Source organism: Rosa rugosa, chromosome 7 (genome assembly GCF_958449725.1).
Source record: "Rosa rugosa chromosome 7, drRosRugo1.1, whole genome shotgun sequence".
NCBI lineage: Eukaryota > Viridiplantae > Streptophyta > Magnoliopsida > Rosales > Rosaceae > Rosa > Rosa rugosa.
In genome coordinates, this window is record NC_084826.1 from 37,913,495 (window position 1) to 37,928,892 (window position 15,398).

General features: G+C 39.5%; 2 protein-coding genes across 4 annotated transcripts; one reads left to right on the forward strand and one right to left on the reverse strand.

Moving 5' to 3' along the window:
• The first annotated feature begins 5,674 nt into the window (after positions 1 to 5,674).
• On the forward strand, positions 5,675 to 7,703 carry LOC133722366 (protein PNS1-like). 3 transcript variants are annotated; one of them, XM_062149253.1, is made up of 3 exons: positions 5,680 to 5,916; positions 6,062 to 7,207; positions 7,307 to 7,703. In XM_062149253.1, exons 2-3 carry the CDS (start codon positions 6,116 to 6,118, stop codon positions 7,439 to 7,441), a joined length of 1,227 nt encoding a protein of 408 aa, XP_062005237.1. In that variant the 5' UTR covers positions 5,680 to 5,916; positions 6,062 to 6,115; the 3' UTR covers positions 7,442 to 7,703. The 3 variants fall into 3 exon arrangements, with proteins under 3 accessions (XP_062005238.1, XP_062005237.1, XP_062005236.1); XM_062149254.1 differs by having other exon boundaries at positions 5,675 to 7,207; positions 7,312 to 7,450; XM_062149252.1 differs by having other exon boundaries at positions 5,680 to 7,207.
• A 101-nt stretch (positions 7,704 to 7,804) lies between these two features.
• Positions 7,805 to 10,587, reverse strand: LOC133722367 (uncharacterized). The gene is made up of 3 exons (XM_062149255.1): positions 10,221 to 10,587; positions 9,379 to 9,637; positions 7,805 to 8,068 (listed from the first exon to the last, which is right to left on the reverse strand). The coding sequence occupies exons 1-3, from the start codon at positions 10,404 to 10,406 to the stop codon at positions 8,007 to 8,009; spliced, it is 507 nt and encodes a 168-aa protein (XP_062005239.1). The 5' UTR covers positions 10,407 to 10,587; the 3' UTR covers positions 7,805 to 8,006.
• Between the last annotated feature and the right edge of the window lie 4,811 nt (positions 10,588 to 15,398).

Consider the following 15,398-nt stretch of genomic DNA (forward strand, 5'->3'; position numbering starts at 1 on the left):
GGCACTAACTTTTGTGCATATCAGTTTGTAACTTGATGCGTTGAACTGATGCTATCTTGATGGATTATTAGATCTATATAATGTTTGGACACTATGGTATGTCATTTATGCTGCTTAAGAGCTTATTACCCAAGCTTTTGAGTTTTGATCAGTGAACTGTAAGATTTGGAACACGCGCTATTTTTTGTAGCAACAAATCAAAAACCTGGCAATACTAAAGGAACAAAATTCTCAGTTTTAAAGTTGAAAATACCGAAAATCAAACCAAATTTAATGAGTCAGTTTTGGTTCTGACTCCGACAAATTTTATAAAACCCGAATCGATCCTGGGCCTAGTAAAAGAGGAAAAGAGTAAGAGTAAGAGTAAATGTTACACCCCGTACCTAGAATTACCCATTTACTAGCCATTTGGATGGTAATCGATTAAATTAGGGGTGGGCAGAAACCGAACCGGAGGTCCAAAACCGGCCGAACCGGCCCGGAAAACCGGCTCGGGGACCGAACCGGATGAAATCAGGGGGAAAAAATGACTTGACCGAACCGGACCGGATTTCTTCGGTTTGGAACCGGGTCCAGCTTGTAAACCGGCCGAAAAAAACCGAACCGGTCCGAATAATTAATATTTATATAAATTATTTTATTTTATTTATGTTAATATTATTTTGATAGTTGTCGAATTATGATTGGTGGAAATCAGGTTACACATAGAACCTGATCCACCTGATTCCTCCCAGTGGATTAAAATCCTAAAGACTAAACTGAGCCTCTCATTTCTCTCAATTCTCAACTCTCATCTCTCTCTCGCCTCTCTCTTCTCTCACCGCCGCTTTTCTCTCCTCTCACCACCGCGGACTCTCTCTTCTCTTACCGCCGCTTCTCTCTTCTCTCACCGCCGCCTATTTCTTCTCTCACCGCTGCTGGCTCTCTCTTCTCTCACAGGTTCGAAATTTGATTTTGGTTTTTCAAGTTCGATTTGATTTTTCGTTGGGGATCTGTAAAAGATGAGAAAGATCATATTGAGTTTATTCTCTTTTTAGGTTGAGATCAGATTGGCTGGGGATCCTTCAATTTCATTCTCTTTTAGGTTGAGATCAGATTTGAGTTTATAAAATATATGATTATGGTTTATGATTTTTAAATTATGTATTGCAGGACATGGAATCATAGATCTGGAGGGAACGAGATCTAATCATGGAATCATGGAAGCCGGATTTTTTTTTTTTCCGATGCGGTCTAATATTTTCTTGTTGTTATTAATTATTTTTCTTATGAACTTTGGCACTCTTGACTCTTGAGTATAGCAAGCCTAGATCAATATGTTTGCTGAGATTAGTACTAAGCTTCAGAGTTTTTTTTTTGTTTTGGATTGTTTGCTGAGATCAATGTGTTTGTTTTTGTGTTGTTTTCTTTGGTTAACAATAACTATTTTAGATCTATGCATGCAGAGCAGAGATTATATGTTTTTGTTTCAAGTTTAGGTCCGGAAAAAAAAAGTGTAAGCTACATTTCAAGCTTTGATCTTGAACTTGAAGCCCAGATAATGGGTTTTATTAGATATGTTTGGTTGCTAAATAATAAATTGGATCAATTTGTTAAGAATATGAATTAAAAAAAATATATGAATTAAAAAGATGAGAGTAAAGCACTAAAGCCCATAAAAACATTCAGTTGCCAAAAAAAAAAACCCATTAAAGTTGGAAAAAGAAAAAGAAAAAAGAAGAGCCCAGCTAAAACGGGCCCCGAACCGGGCCGAACTGAAAATTCGGTAACCCGAAATATTCGGCCCAGCCCATTCTCATTCGGCTCTCGGTCCAGAGTTTGGCCCAACCGATAAGTTCGGGTCGGACTCGGTTTGGGCCCAAAACCGACCCGGGCCGACCCGCGCCCACCCCTAGATTAAATTATTTACTTTCTATCTTCGTTTTGGACTTTAAAGGGGTTTCCAAAGTTAACTTTTTCTTTGGCTAAGTTTTTTAGGAAACTTTCTTCACGAAAGTTGTACAAGACGTTAAACCAAGTTCGTGGACACGCGGTATGTAAAATGAAGTTCGTATGAAGAATTTACGATCTGAAATGGGAAACCTACTATATTAGCGATTTCACCTTTTTCATAAGGGGAAGTTTCCATTTTTGTTCAAAACCCCTATTCCCATTTCTCTCGACACACACCTGAATTTCCAACCCAACCTAAATGCAATCTTGGCGGGTTTCACCGTCGTCTAGCCACCTTAAATCGCTGTACTACCTCAATTTCGAAGCGCCTTCCTTTCCTCTTGTGATCCATGGAAGCAATTCAGTCCATAGAGCCCGAAAAAGGAAAATTGAAGTGATTCTCAATCGTTGTGCCGAATGAAGCGACCAGACTCGATCTCATTGCTTCAGCGACTTTCGGCCAAGAAATTGACTGGGTTTTGAAGCCCTCACTTTACTGATTCTAATGCTACCAACAATGAAGCTCGATTTCATTGGAGGAAGGAGAATCAAAGAATTTTAGTTTGAGGACCTCCAAAGCTTTTTAGGTAATTTCTGGCCTTTTCACTCGTAATTGGACTTAGGTGTAGTTGGGAAATTGTTGTATGAGATATGGTGAACATTTTGACATAGATTATGCTACACTAATTGAGGGTTGGGACGGGGCCCACACGCCACTTTCTAAGGGGTGTAAGGGCGCGTGCCGCCTCCTCTAGTCATCTTTGTTAGCTTGTTAGGTATAGTTCTACATTAGGAATACGTTGGTATGATTTTCATGGTCATTGAAGAATGTTTGGCAAACAATCAAAATTTTTGAAACTTCTGGAATTTCGGACTTCGATTTGTGACGATCCGACCGTTGGGTCGACGTGATTTTTCCTCAAGTTGTTCGAAGTATTAAATTAACGAAACTATTATAAATTGTGGTTTTCGATAAATATTTGAAATTTGAGTTTTGAGTAAGGTTTGAGAAATACTAAACACGTGATGTGGACTATGATCACATTTCTCCCCTTGAGACGTAAGGGAATAGCTGTGGAGGGTTGATAATTCAGGCTTATAAGTGATTTTTATTAAGGAGGTTAATTATATTATTAACTACATGCATGCCTTACCTGGTTGGCAGTACGCTCTAGGTAATAAGCTGGTTGATAATAACCTCCAGACAATATCCAGTCGGCAATACCCTCTTATGCGTCATCTGGTTGGCAGTACCCTCTAGATGACATGTGATGGTTAGACGGCAGTACCATCTGATGAGTCATCTAGTCGGTACTACCCTCCAAATGAGATGAGAAGGTTAGTCATCGCCTCCTAGTATTCCAGTCAGCAGTACCCTCCAATGCACGTCATTTGGTCGGTAGTAGCCTCTAGATGGCATAAGATAACTAGTTGGTAGTACCCTCTAGTCATCACCCATTTGTATGTGTTATTCAGATACTTCAGATAAAGTGAGAAGAGTATTCCGGTCGGCAGTACCCTCCGATTCGTCATCTAGTCGGCAATACTCTCCAGATGACATGAGATGTCAATCAGTAGTAAACTATAGATCTTCCAGTTAAAGTGAGTAGTTGTATAGTGTAATCCATTCTTTTGGCATCTTCCATTTAGTGGCCGCCTAGTGAGTACTACTGGTGAACAGATCTATTGGTGATATGATCCTAGTGGTCGTTTGATGAGTACAACTGGTAACATGATCCTAGTAGTTGTCTGACGAGTGCTACAAGTGAGGTAACTCAACTAGTAACCACTTGGTGAGAGTTACGGGTGAAATGCTAGATATATATTTCATATTATTGATTTCTAGTTTAAAATAAATTACTTTAATCAATATTACTTATTTTATATCAAAATTTGATGTTGAGATTTAAGAGCAGTGACCCATACTTATTTTTGGTGGAGTTGGTTGTTATTATGGAGCAGGTAGGCTCCAGGAGTTGGAGGTTTGATTTGTGTAATAAGAGTGTTGAGTTTGTTTTACAGGTTTGGGTAATCCAATTTTATGGGAAGTTCTGCCAAATTTGAGGTAGACTTTCTTCTAATGTGTTCCCTGCAGGCCACTTCGGATTTCAAGGTGAAATCTGGTGCATGTCCTGTTAGTAAGAGATGAAAATAAGGCTGCACAAAAAAAAAAAAAAAAAACAAAGTAAAAGAGATCTGGCTGCAAATCCGAAATAGAAGGTCATAATCCGTATCCTCCGGGAGTAGTGATTTTTTGTATGAACTATGCCAGCATAGTGTGTTTGCTTAGTTGATTGATTTGGGTTCTGACCTAATAATTTAGGTGGTGATTGAGCTTGGGTTTGGTGGTAGTGGTTTTCGACTCATGTGGATGTAGGTGTGTTTTGTCATCCTCATATATTAGTGAGTGTCACAATTTTTTATTTTTTTTGTGAAAATCAGTGTCACAGTTTTATGGTGAATGTTTCTTTGCTTCCTCATACCAGCCTATGAGCGTTCTTGGGGCATATTTGTTTCACAAGAGTATTATGCCTCACCTTAATTTCTATAACAGTCCAAGACTCTTATAACCTAGCTTATGCTATAATAATACCTTAACATTGTTTGGTACTGCGTAGGACTAAAGAGCAGAATAATCACAATAATGATATCCCATGCTTGATGGTATACTGGCAATAGCATCTCAAACATGAAATTCTAGCATTAACCATCAAATGGAATCCTCAATTGCAAGAAACAAATGGTTAAGTGCCTCAATTACAAGAATCCTCTATCTATAAGAAATTGGCAACACCCAACAGACTTTCTAAGCAACAATACAACGAAAGAATTATTCAAAGAGGAGTCTTCATTATCAAAACCCTAATTCCGAGATCCCTGATTCCAAGATTCAAAGCCTGATTGAAGGACTGGACTCAAAGGATTGGACCAAAGTCGGCGAGTCATGAAATTGAATGGGAGAGTGAACAAAAATCAATGCGAGAGAGAGAGAGAGAGAGGAGAAAAATTGAATATGAAGAAGAACAGTCCTTCATCGAAGCGAAAGAAGCGATTGAGAGAGAATGATAGAGATTAAAGCAAAGAACGACTAAGTATGAGATTTCAGCGTTGTATAAGACCCACTTCCATAGTCTGTTGATTTTTGGCGATGCTATGTTAGAAGGTGTTAGGGTCGTTTTGGTGACTGCATAGTCTCATTCAGTAATCTTTACTGATACCAAACATGGGATAACTTGTCTAATATTAGATAAGGATGTCCAATCTCATTCAATCCCACATAACAAACACGCCCATGAAGTTCTATTTGGTCTCGCCTCAAGATTGAAGTGGATTTCAACTAGATCATTATTTTTCTCAAGTAACTAGAAATGTAATTATTTTATGGCTAATCTAACTTGCAGTGTGTTGCTGCAAATTTGGGTTCAGATCTAGAACAATTGTCAGGATTTGCAGTGTAGAAGGAATCTACTAGCTTTTGGACATATTAACAAACCTTTCATTTTTGTTCCAGGTCCTTTATAAGAGTAACAGAAAAGCCCAATCCATTGTCCGGGAGAAAGCCCAGCTGCTTGACGAGGGAAGCCACAGGGCTAGTCACCGAATAAAAACTGGCGTAGGTCACCAGCCAACCCAACTAACTGAGCACATCACCATATGGCTGACTTTTCGTCCATCTCTATGAAAAGCATCATGGCCCCCCCCCCCCCCCCCCCCCTATTAGAGTACGTGAGGAACAAGGAAATTGTATAAGACTCGGTCAGTTCATTCAACAATTTAAAACGAGTGGAACAGGTTTTTATTAAGTCCAAGTGGATAAAACATATAGGTATTTCAAATTTCCATCAGATTTTGTTAAATCTTGGAAGCAAAGAAAGTGGCGTGAGAAGAAATCCGCAGAGAAACTTATTTTAAGACGATTGATGGCAACTACAGAGAACATCCTCAAATAAGTTCAAGAAGAAGTAGGCCACGAACCGCATCAAGGTTCTTTCTCTCTTTTTCGTCTCTGTCAACCATTTATTCTTCTCTTTCTTGTGGGAACCTTTCAAAATTAGAAGAAACAACGCATTCTTGCAGAACCAGTTGAGTCTCTTGCTAACTAATATGAATCCAATTTAACTGTTTGCAGACACAAGAACCTCATAGCTCCATTCAATATCCAAGTACGACGGGGGAATTTGTCATGAGGCTCTTCACATTTCTTTTCTCCTTGCACATAGTCTTGATCGCATTCTTGATAATCTTTCTGACAGTTTACGGTCTCGTTTCCACCAATCACAAGCACCATTTCCACCCACTACAGTTCTATGCTCCACTACTCACTTCAACACTCTGCTCTGCAATTGTTGCTTTAATATGGCAATGGGTCACCAGGTTAAGCCCTTCGAAAGCCATTAAAACTGCCTTTTGGCTCAGCCCCTTGCTAACCTGTGCAGTTGGTGTACTTCTCATATATATAAGTTCTGCTGGGAGTTTGGCTGCAGGTGGGGTTGCAATCATCTGCGCGCTCATTCAATCGCTGTATGCCTGCTGGGTCAGTCCCCGTATCGAATTTGCCATCAGGATATTATCAGTTTCTACAGCAGTCCCTCCTCCCAAAATCACAACATTACTCGTTCTATCAATTTTCACCTGTATCCTCTACCTCTCTTTCTTGGTATCCGGCATTGGAGGAGCCACTGCCATTAGAAGCAGCTTTAGTGTCCTGTTTATCTCGGTTATCTTGCTAAGTATGGCATGGACTATGCATCTCATCAAGAACCTGCTGCAAGTCACAATTTCACGCATCAAGTACATGCACTTTGCATGCGGAGAAGATGTTGACACAAGTGAGGCTTTCTGCAACACACTTAAGCACTCAATGGGGAGTATCTGCATTGGCTCCATCTTGGTTCCAGTTCTCGGAGTTATTCGGGGATCAGCCAGAGGCATGAAATTGGTTGCAGGGGATACAGACGAGTTTCTATTTTCATGCGCAAACTGCTATTCAGGACTGGCTTCGACTCTGGTAATGTATGGGAATCGCTGGGGTTTTGTGCATGTTGGAGTCTATAACAAGGGCTTTGTGCAGGCATCAGCTGATACATGGGAGATGTTCAGGAATATAGAACTAAGAGAAATAATCGACTTAGATCTCACTACATCGTTCTGTTTTCTTTCTGGGGTGGTCGGAGGTGCAATATGTAGCCTAGTCAGTGGAACTTGGACTCTTGCAATTCATAAGAGTTATGCTACTGAAGTCTCCTTATATGCATTCTTGATTGGCTATTTCGTGGTAAGGAACTCAGTTCAGCTGTAATTTGAAAATGGAAACATAAGAACTATCTTGCATGCCCAAAACATGTCTTTTAACGCTTTGATGTGTGTGATTCAGTGCAGGATTGCTATGGCATGGCCACAAGCATGTGTTTTGTCTTACTACGTAGCTTATGCAGAGAACCCTAATAGCACGCGATTTGACTCAACAATTCCTGTTCGCATTGAAGAGCTTCAGAGATTTCAAGCTTAACGATAATCAGCTTTTCCCTACTCACTCCAGTAGCAGTAGACACTAAAGACTCATTTTCAATTCATTCTAGCCTCTAAAGGCCTATTTTGGAGAGTATTACAATATAGATCAGGTGCTATTGAGCATGGAACCATGTACCTTTTTATTACATACATTTCATAGATCAATATTACTACATAACATGTCAAAAGCATACTGCAAGTTGTACAGGTTCAAATTTTGCCCCGCATAATAGATTTCAATCAGTCCCCCTTTTCTTTTATTTTCATTTCTGGTTTTTTCTCCCTCTCCGTGTTACATAAGGTAAAAATATTATTCTAGTTTAGTACACAGCATATGACTGGAAAAATCAACAAGACTCAGTTATCAAAAGCATATGAAGACAAAGATTTCATAAAAGTACTGCCAAATGGAAAAGAATGAAATACATTACTGTGGAACTTCGATCCAAATTTTTCATAGAATTGCCACTATGGAACCAAAAAGAGTAATAATCTGATATATGAGTATGATACATGTAACTTGCATATGCAACAAAAGGAGGAAGATAAGCAAACCAGTACAGTCATCCACAATGACCGCGGCCACCACACTCTGAACACATAATGTTACCAGTTCCCCCACAACCTACAGATATCAAATTACAATATTGTCATTTGAAGTAATATATCAAAGGTATAAAAATAAACCAACAGCTGATAATCAAGTGCCATCGGCTTTTCTTCTGAAGTGACCATCACCAATCCAAAGCTTTTATTGATCAAATACAATCAGTTAAAATTGTGAATTTTCCAAACGGACCAAACGTCTGGTTAATTAAAAATCAGAATTGATGTATATGTGAACTTACTCGCTATCAAAACACTGTCTTTAAACAGAAGTAAGCATTCATTCCAGCTACTGTTTTGAAAAGAGTAAAGCTCTAGATGAGGGTATCTTTTAGACCAAGCTTTTGATCTCAAGTATGTTGGAAAGACAATAACATCAAGAAATGAGAAAAACTTCAGCTACTATTGGTTATTCATTCTATAGAATATTAGTAAAGTCTGGTCTGAAAAAAAAAAAAAAAAAAAAAAAAAAAAAAATTGATAAACAAAGATCTAACTGCGTTTTCAAGAAGGAAATAGCAGCGGCAAATGAAAATGGCATCATCCTTTTGTTGATACATATCTTGACATATTTCCTCTCCATATGGCTAGTTTCTGAAGTATCCATGCAGCATAGATCATACAACCACAGGATTCCAACCCACAGTACTTACTGCTACAACAATGCATTTAACTGTTCTAGATCTTTTGTTGTTTAGCTTTTTCACTCTATAAGAACCTCTTAAATAAACAGGCCAGAAATCAACCAACATTTCATTTTTATACGTAATTTGAACAAATGAATAGATGTTGACTATTCCTTCCATTATCAAATTCCACTGCATTTGCTCACAAGAGAAAAAACCTAATATTTTGAAATTGACAAAGACAACGCAGCATAATCGAAAGAGATTTTGAGCAAACAATGAAACATTGTGCCATTCCCCCACCATCCCACTTTCGTTTCGAGCGTGCCCAGATATGGCCCTGCTTCTCCACAATTTTATTCATATATATAGCTATTCTCTCCTTTCTGGTGTTGCAATAGTCACTTTAGAAAATATATGTTTATAAAGTAGGCAGTTCTTGAGAATATCCCTCTCAGAAAAGGTATAAGTAAGTGTTCAGACCACGACTGTATGAGCTAATTTCAGATTCATGCCATTTATAAGTCAAAGTACGAAAGGAAGTTGAACTAAAGAAGTGAGTATTTTTTAGGGGTCATACGATTATAAGATTTTTACCTCACAGTTGCTAGAAATGAATGATATATTGAACCGCAAGAATGTAATCCTTACTTGCAAATGAATTTGTAAGACTGAAGCTGTTAAGAGAAGAAAAGTGATTTACCTAGGCAGCGGACTTTGACAATAATGCCCTGGCTCTCCAATATTGAATCAACATAGAGGCCTGAACCAGAGCAAGTTGTGCAGAGGACAGCGCCTTTTGCTTCACAATCTATGCATCGGGGATTGTTTCCAATGAATTTTTCCACCAAAGATATCCCTATGGGCTTCTCAATAATCTCCTCCGGAATAGCCTTATCATAACAAAAAAAAGATTCAAGACTACTTCTTTGTTTATGCACGTCTCCAGCTGAGCACTCAGCCTACAGCATCAAATAAACTCTGTAAGAGATTTACATTCATGACACATTTATTATGGATGTACTGAAGACACTTCAAATCTTAAATAGCTACAAAGATGCTAAACTGTTATATCCATCTTCAAGGTGCACGCAAGGACATAGAGCATGCATAAGAAATCAGAGCATTAACTAATCCGTGAAACTGAATGTGAATCATCAGAAGGAAAGGATAAGAAAAGGAGCTAGAAACCTGTTTTTTTACACTAAATGAAAAATGATACTCATTCATATACTGATCCTTAGAAGCTCATTCAAAATGTCCTTGACCGACCAGGTTTTATTCAGCCGAAGATAACAACTGATGCCAAGTTGCTATAGCAATGGGTTTGGTTTGGCATTTTCATATCTGACCGGCAGGAAATGACAATTATGCTAACACAACATTTCATGGAGTACTAATAAAAAGAGAAGGATCCAGCAGACAGAAATAAATGTTAATTCCCAACCCACAAAACAGAAAAAGGCAACCATGATATTTGTTGCCAATTCATGCAACAATTTTGTTCAACCAAAAATTAGAGCAGAAAGAAAAGTAGAGGCTAACCCCGCGTGAAGCAGAAGCAGAACCAGAAACGGAACCGTTTGGAGATACGGCACAGATTTTGGTGATGGGATTGAATTTATGAAACCCGCAGGTGAATTTGTCATTGAGCTTTGATTTTGACGAACAAGTTGAGCTGATTACAGTAATGGAAGACGACGCCATATTCAGAGCACCAGCAGAACCCATTGATGAACTTTGAAGCCAACTTCAATCCCCACAAGACTCGTAACGTAAACAAAAAACCAGACGAGTAGCTTTGGAAAAATCGCCGATTCCAAAGCATGGGCAAACGGTTACTAGCGCTTTGATTTAACGAATTATCTTTGGACTGCTGAGCAGGAATGTGAACGGGTCAAACTCATGTCTTGGCCCAGGCTCGATACATTTTTTTTTTTTTTTTAAGGTCGGCTCGATACATGTTAGGGTGATTCTAGTGATCTCCTAATTTAATATTTAGATCTCTCCTGCTTATTAAACCTTCAATTCACTTTTTTGAATACTTTTTTTTTTTTTTTACTCTAGACGACAATGTAACTCCCCACCTCCACAGTGTTAGTTAAGCTAGCTAACCAACAGGTCACGGCTCACCAACTTTTGAATACTTAAAAATCTAAGCACACATCCTTAAGTTTACCAAAACACCCTTGAATAATTAGTTCTGTATCTTCAATAATTTGTTGTTTTTTATTTTATTTTTATCTCTATCAATTCAACTACGATGAATTTTGTGAGGGAGCTACCTACATGTTTGGTATACTTTCAGTGATGGAACTAGATATTGATTCTTGGATTGCCAGAACAAGTAGACATTTATAAAGATTTTTCTTTTAATCCAGATTATAGTTTTTTGTTTGTTTTGCAATATGGATGGTTCTAGAATAGACTTTGGTTCTTAGAAAAAAATAGTTTATCCACACGCTCTTCTGAAAACTAGGTTTTTTTTTTCTTTTCCTCTGTCCTCGTCCAACGACTCCCCACGCCGAGTGCGGTGAGTTTTGCTAGCCGGGTTGTTTTCTTGCTGAAGCTGATGGTCTCTTCAAGTATGTCTAATCTGTGTGGAGGTTGGAAGGTACTGATATTGGGTTCTGTTTCGCATGGATACACCGGGGACGGTGGGATAGATTGGTTGTGGCTGGTGGCTTAGCGGGGGAGGCAATGATCTCTGGGGTGAGATCACAGATCCAACCTTCTCCGGGCGGCGTTGGTGGTGGTACATCCAAACGAATGGAGTATGTGGCAAGCAGCGATCCTAGTTTTCGACACCGGCATGGGATTCTATCCTTGCTAGGTTGGTTGGCTTCTTGGTAATGGCGGAGGGTTCGGGTCTATCTCCCCCAAATCAGAGTGGGTTGGTTTGTCTCAGGCGGCGAACATTGGAGGTAGGGATGTTGATGGTAGAAGGACGGCGGCGGTGGAAAACCAAGTGAGGATCTAGTTCCGTGCATCTCCCAGGCCTAGGCATGGGTCTAGGCTAGGTGGTTTATGGGCTTGGAAGCTTTTTTTTTGGGCCTAAACTATTGTAGGGTTTATTTATTTTATTTTTTACTTTTAGTTAAAAGTGGCTCAATGCGAGCAATAAGTCCTTATCGTTTTGTGATAGGGCGACGTGGGCTCTATCCCCGTTTGTGCACCTTGTGTGCCTTGTCTACCCTAGTTAGACGGCGAGTTCCTTACCTCGTCAAATTATCGCAACCTCCTAATGATAGGATGAAACTAAGTGTCGTTGGATTTGTTTCAGTGCCGCAACGTAGTAGGAAAGCTGTGCTATTGGTAATGATGCTTCTTCATGATAGAGTTATCTTTCCGTTATGTCACCGCTATAACAAAGAAAATAGAGTAGCCAGTAGAGCACTCTTTGCTAGTTGGTGCATGTTAGAATACATAGATTTTGTGGAGACTCCTTTTATTATCTCAAGACGTTCTCTTGATACTTATTGTAATATGGGGTTCAGGCTCTATGCCCCCCTTCCCCCCACCCTCTTGTATTCTGCAGTTTCATTAATCAAGGCTTAAAGGCAGCCGCACCATCCATTTTTCAAAAAAGAAAAATAATAAATAAATAATTTATTTCGATTAAATCCAATTAAAAGGAGTTTACCATTGATCTTAATTAGTAATAACTACACTAGAATATTCAATATGTTCAAGTATATCTGGATTGTGTGTCTGGCCCAAACTCTAGGTACTTGTCCAAGTTGTAATAGGATTAGTCTTACAGATATTCTTAGAGATATCTTATTCAATGCATGATTCAGTTTCCTTGTAAGACTCTTATTCTCTGGTTGTAATCATATATATAAAGAGACCCCACTTATCAATGAAAGACATATCTTGTTCTCTCCCAATTTTGATTCACTAAAACACGTTATCAGCACGAACCCCTAACCTTGAACCCTAAAATCATAACCTTCAAACCCTAGCTACCTCCGCAGCACACCTTGAAGCCCTCGATCCCAAGAGTCCAGAACAGGAGGCGAAACCTCCAAAACAGGCCGGAAAAGCTCTGAATCGGCCACCGGAAATCCTGAACCGCTCTGGTTAGCTTCGCCAAGGTTAGCCTCGCCTGCCTCCTCGCGCGCCTCTCTGCCATGCCGGCTAGCCTCGCTTGCCCTAACCTCCGCTCACCCCTGTGCCTGCAGATTAGCCTCGCTAGCCCCACTCGCCTTTGCCTGCTGCCACCGACTCTTTGCCCTGCAGATTAGCCTCGCCTTGACAGCATCCTCACACAACGCCCTCGTCTGCAGACCCCTCACTGGTCCATCCTTGATTCGTCTGTTAGCCTCGCCAGCACACGCACACAGCAACCTCGCCGACCCCTCGGTAAGGCTCGCCACCAGCAAGCACCAGAAACCTCTGGCAACTGCCGGCGACTTTTTTCGGCCATCTCCAGCGACCTATTTTCAAGTATTTTTTTATAAAATGTTCCCGCTTTCAGTACTTTCAATTCCTTTTTCTTTTCTCGGGGACTTGCAACCTCTCTTCTTCTACCCCCCCCCCCTTTCTTCTTTCATGGGGAGACCTATGACAGGACTTGCCCTGGATTTCACCCTGAAATCCTAAGTGGCTCTACGGGGCCCACCTTAGAAGAAATTCTACCAAAAATTTGGCGGAACTTCCCCTAAAAGTATACTACCCAAAACCTATAAAAACAACTACACTTCTAATATCAAACACCATTCAACTCCTGGAGCCACCTACTCCCCACAATTCATAAACAACTTCCCAATAAGTAATATAAAACCATTCTGAAACCCAAGTTTCAATATCAAATTATCTTTCTACAAAACAACTGAAAAATGGTCATCAGAGCAAATCTAGACAAATGCATAAGAATAAGGTACAAGTAGATTAACATGTAACCTATACAAAAAATGAAAGCGGTGGTCACTATGCCTCGACGCCTACGCAAACCCGACCTCAACTACTCTACAAACTAGGCACGAGAAACCGAAAAGCTCAGGGAAAAGCATTTGAAAAACCATTACAGTGAGTGGACGAAAAATAAGTAATTAATTTCGAAAGAAATAAATAAAACTTAATGTTTTCCCGATTTATTCTCTTAAAAACCAAGCATGCAGTAAAGTCTTGAAAATACTCTTAATCATTCTCTGAAACTGATTCTCAACTCCTGTTATAAATCATCTTGAAAACTTTCTCAGAATCTCATTAAAATGCTCATATGAAGAATACCCCAAAATCATCCAAAAATTTCCATAATATACTGGTAACTCAAAATCATATTATAATCTCATCTCAAAACTCTTGAAATCTCATAAAATACTCGTAGTTTCATAAATCTCGTTAAAATACTCATATCTCAAAATAGACCATTACTAGAGGGAACTGTCGGCTAGTCATCTCATGCCACCTGGAGGATATTGCCGACCAGGGTCGCATCGGAGGGTACTCCCGACCGGACGAGGAGGTGATGGTTAGAGGGTACTGCCAACTAACTATCTCATGTCATCTGGAGGGTACTACCAACCAGAAGACGCATCAGAGGGTACTGTCGACCGAAATATTGTATGAAGGGTAGTACTGACCAGATTATTACCTAGAGGGTACTGCCGACCAGGTAATGCATGCATGCGCTAACATCTTTACCTCCTCGAATAAACTAAACTCTTTAAATCATCGAAAACGTAATTCAAAAAATCTTGATAAAGCAACCGTACTCAAATATTCGAAAAATCTTTAATTCTCGTATCGTAGTTAACTCATAAACTCAAGGTATTTAAATCTTCACGTTTCTCTCAATAACTCAATATTCGCATAACTCGAAAATAACAAATGCTTTCGGAAGAAAAACTCAATATTATTTCTGTAAATCCTCAAATATGTTCCGCTACCTTGTCAGTTTCATAGTTTCTAAAAAACAGAACATGCAGCTTATGGATGTGGTTACTGCGTATCTATATAGGGATCTAGATACAGAGATATACATGAAGGTCCCAGATGGACTTCATTTACCAAAGTCAAGTAGCTGTAAACCACGGAGCACATTTGTAATAAGGCTGAAACGCTTACTATATGGATTGAAGCAATCTAGACGAATGTGGTATAACCGTCTAAGTGAATACTTGACTGAGAAGTTATGCCCATGTGTTTTCATAAAGAGAACAAGTTTTGACTTTGCTATTGTAGCGGTTTATGTTGATGACATGAACATAATTGGCACCCTTAAAAAGTTAAGGGAAACCGCTGAGCACTTGAAATCCGAGTTTGAGATGAAGAACCTTGGGAGAACATGATTTTGTCTCGGTTTGAAGCTTGAGCACCGTGAAGATGGTATTCTGATTCATCAATCACTTATACCCAAAAGATGCTTAGGTGTTTCAATACTGGCAAAGTTAAGCCTTCAAGCACCCCAATGGTCGTCCGTAGTCTTGATTCAAAGAAGTATGAATTTCGTCCCAAGGATGATGACGAAGATGTTCTAGAGGCAGAGATGACGAAGATGTTCTAGAGGCAGAAGTACCCTACTTAAGTGCAATAGGAGCATTATTGTACTTAGCTCAATGCACAAGACCAGACATCTCATTTGCCGTGAACTTGTTAGCTAGATATAGTTCTGTGCCAACATGACGCCATTGGACTAGTGTTAAAGATATCTTTCGGTACTTAAGTTGTACGATTGATATGGACTTGTTCTATCCCAACAAAGAGATGATGAATTCA

Coding starts and splice junctions, on each gene's coding strand:
- LOC133722367 (XM_062149255.1), bottom strand. CDS start 10,406: ATGGGTTCTGCTGGTGCTCTGAATATGGCGTCGTCTTCCATTACTGTA. Junction 9,638..10,220: donor CTGCTTCTGCTTCACGCGGG/GTTAGCCTCTAC, acceptor TTGATGCTGTAG/GCTGAGTGCTCAGCTGGAGA. Junction 8,069..9,378: donor TGTCAAAGTCCGCTGCCTAG/GTAAATCACTTT, acceptor TGATATCTGTAG/GTTGTGGGGGAACTGGTAAC.
- LOC133722366 (XM_062149252.1), top strand. CDS start 6,116: ATGAGGCTCTTCACATTTCTTTTCTCCTTGCACATAGTCTTGATCGCA. Junction 7,208..7,306: donor TCTTGATTGGCTATTTCGTG/GTAAGGAACTCA, acceptor TGTGTGATTCAG/TGCAGGATTGCTATGGCATG.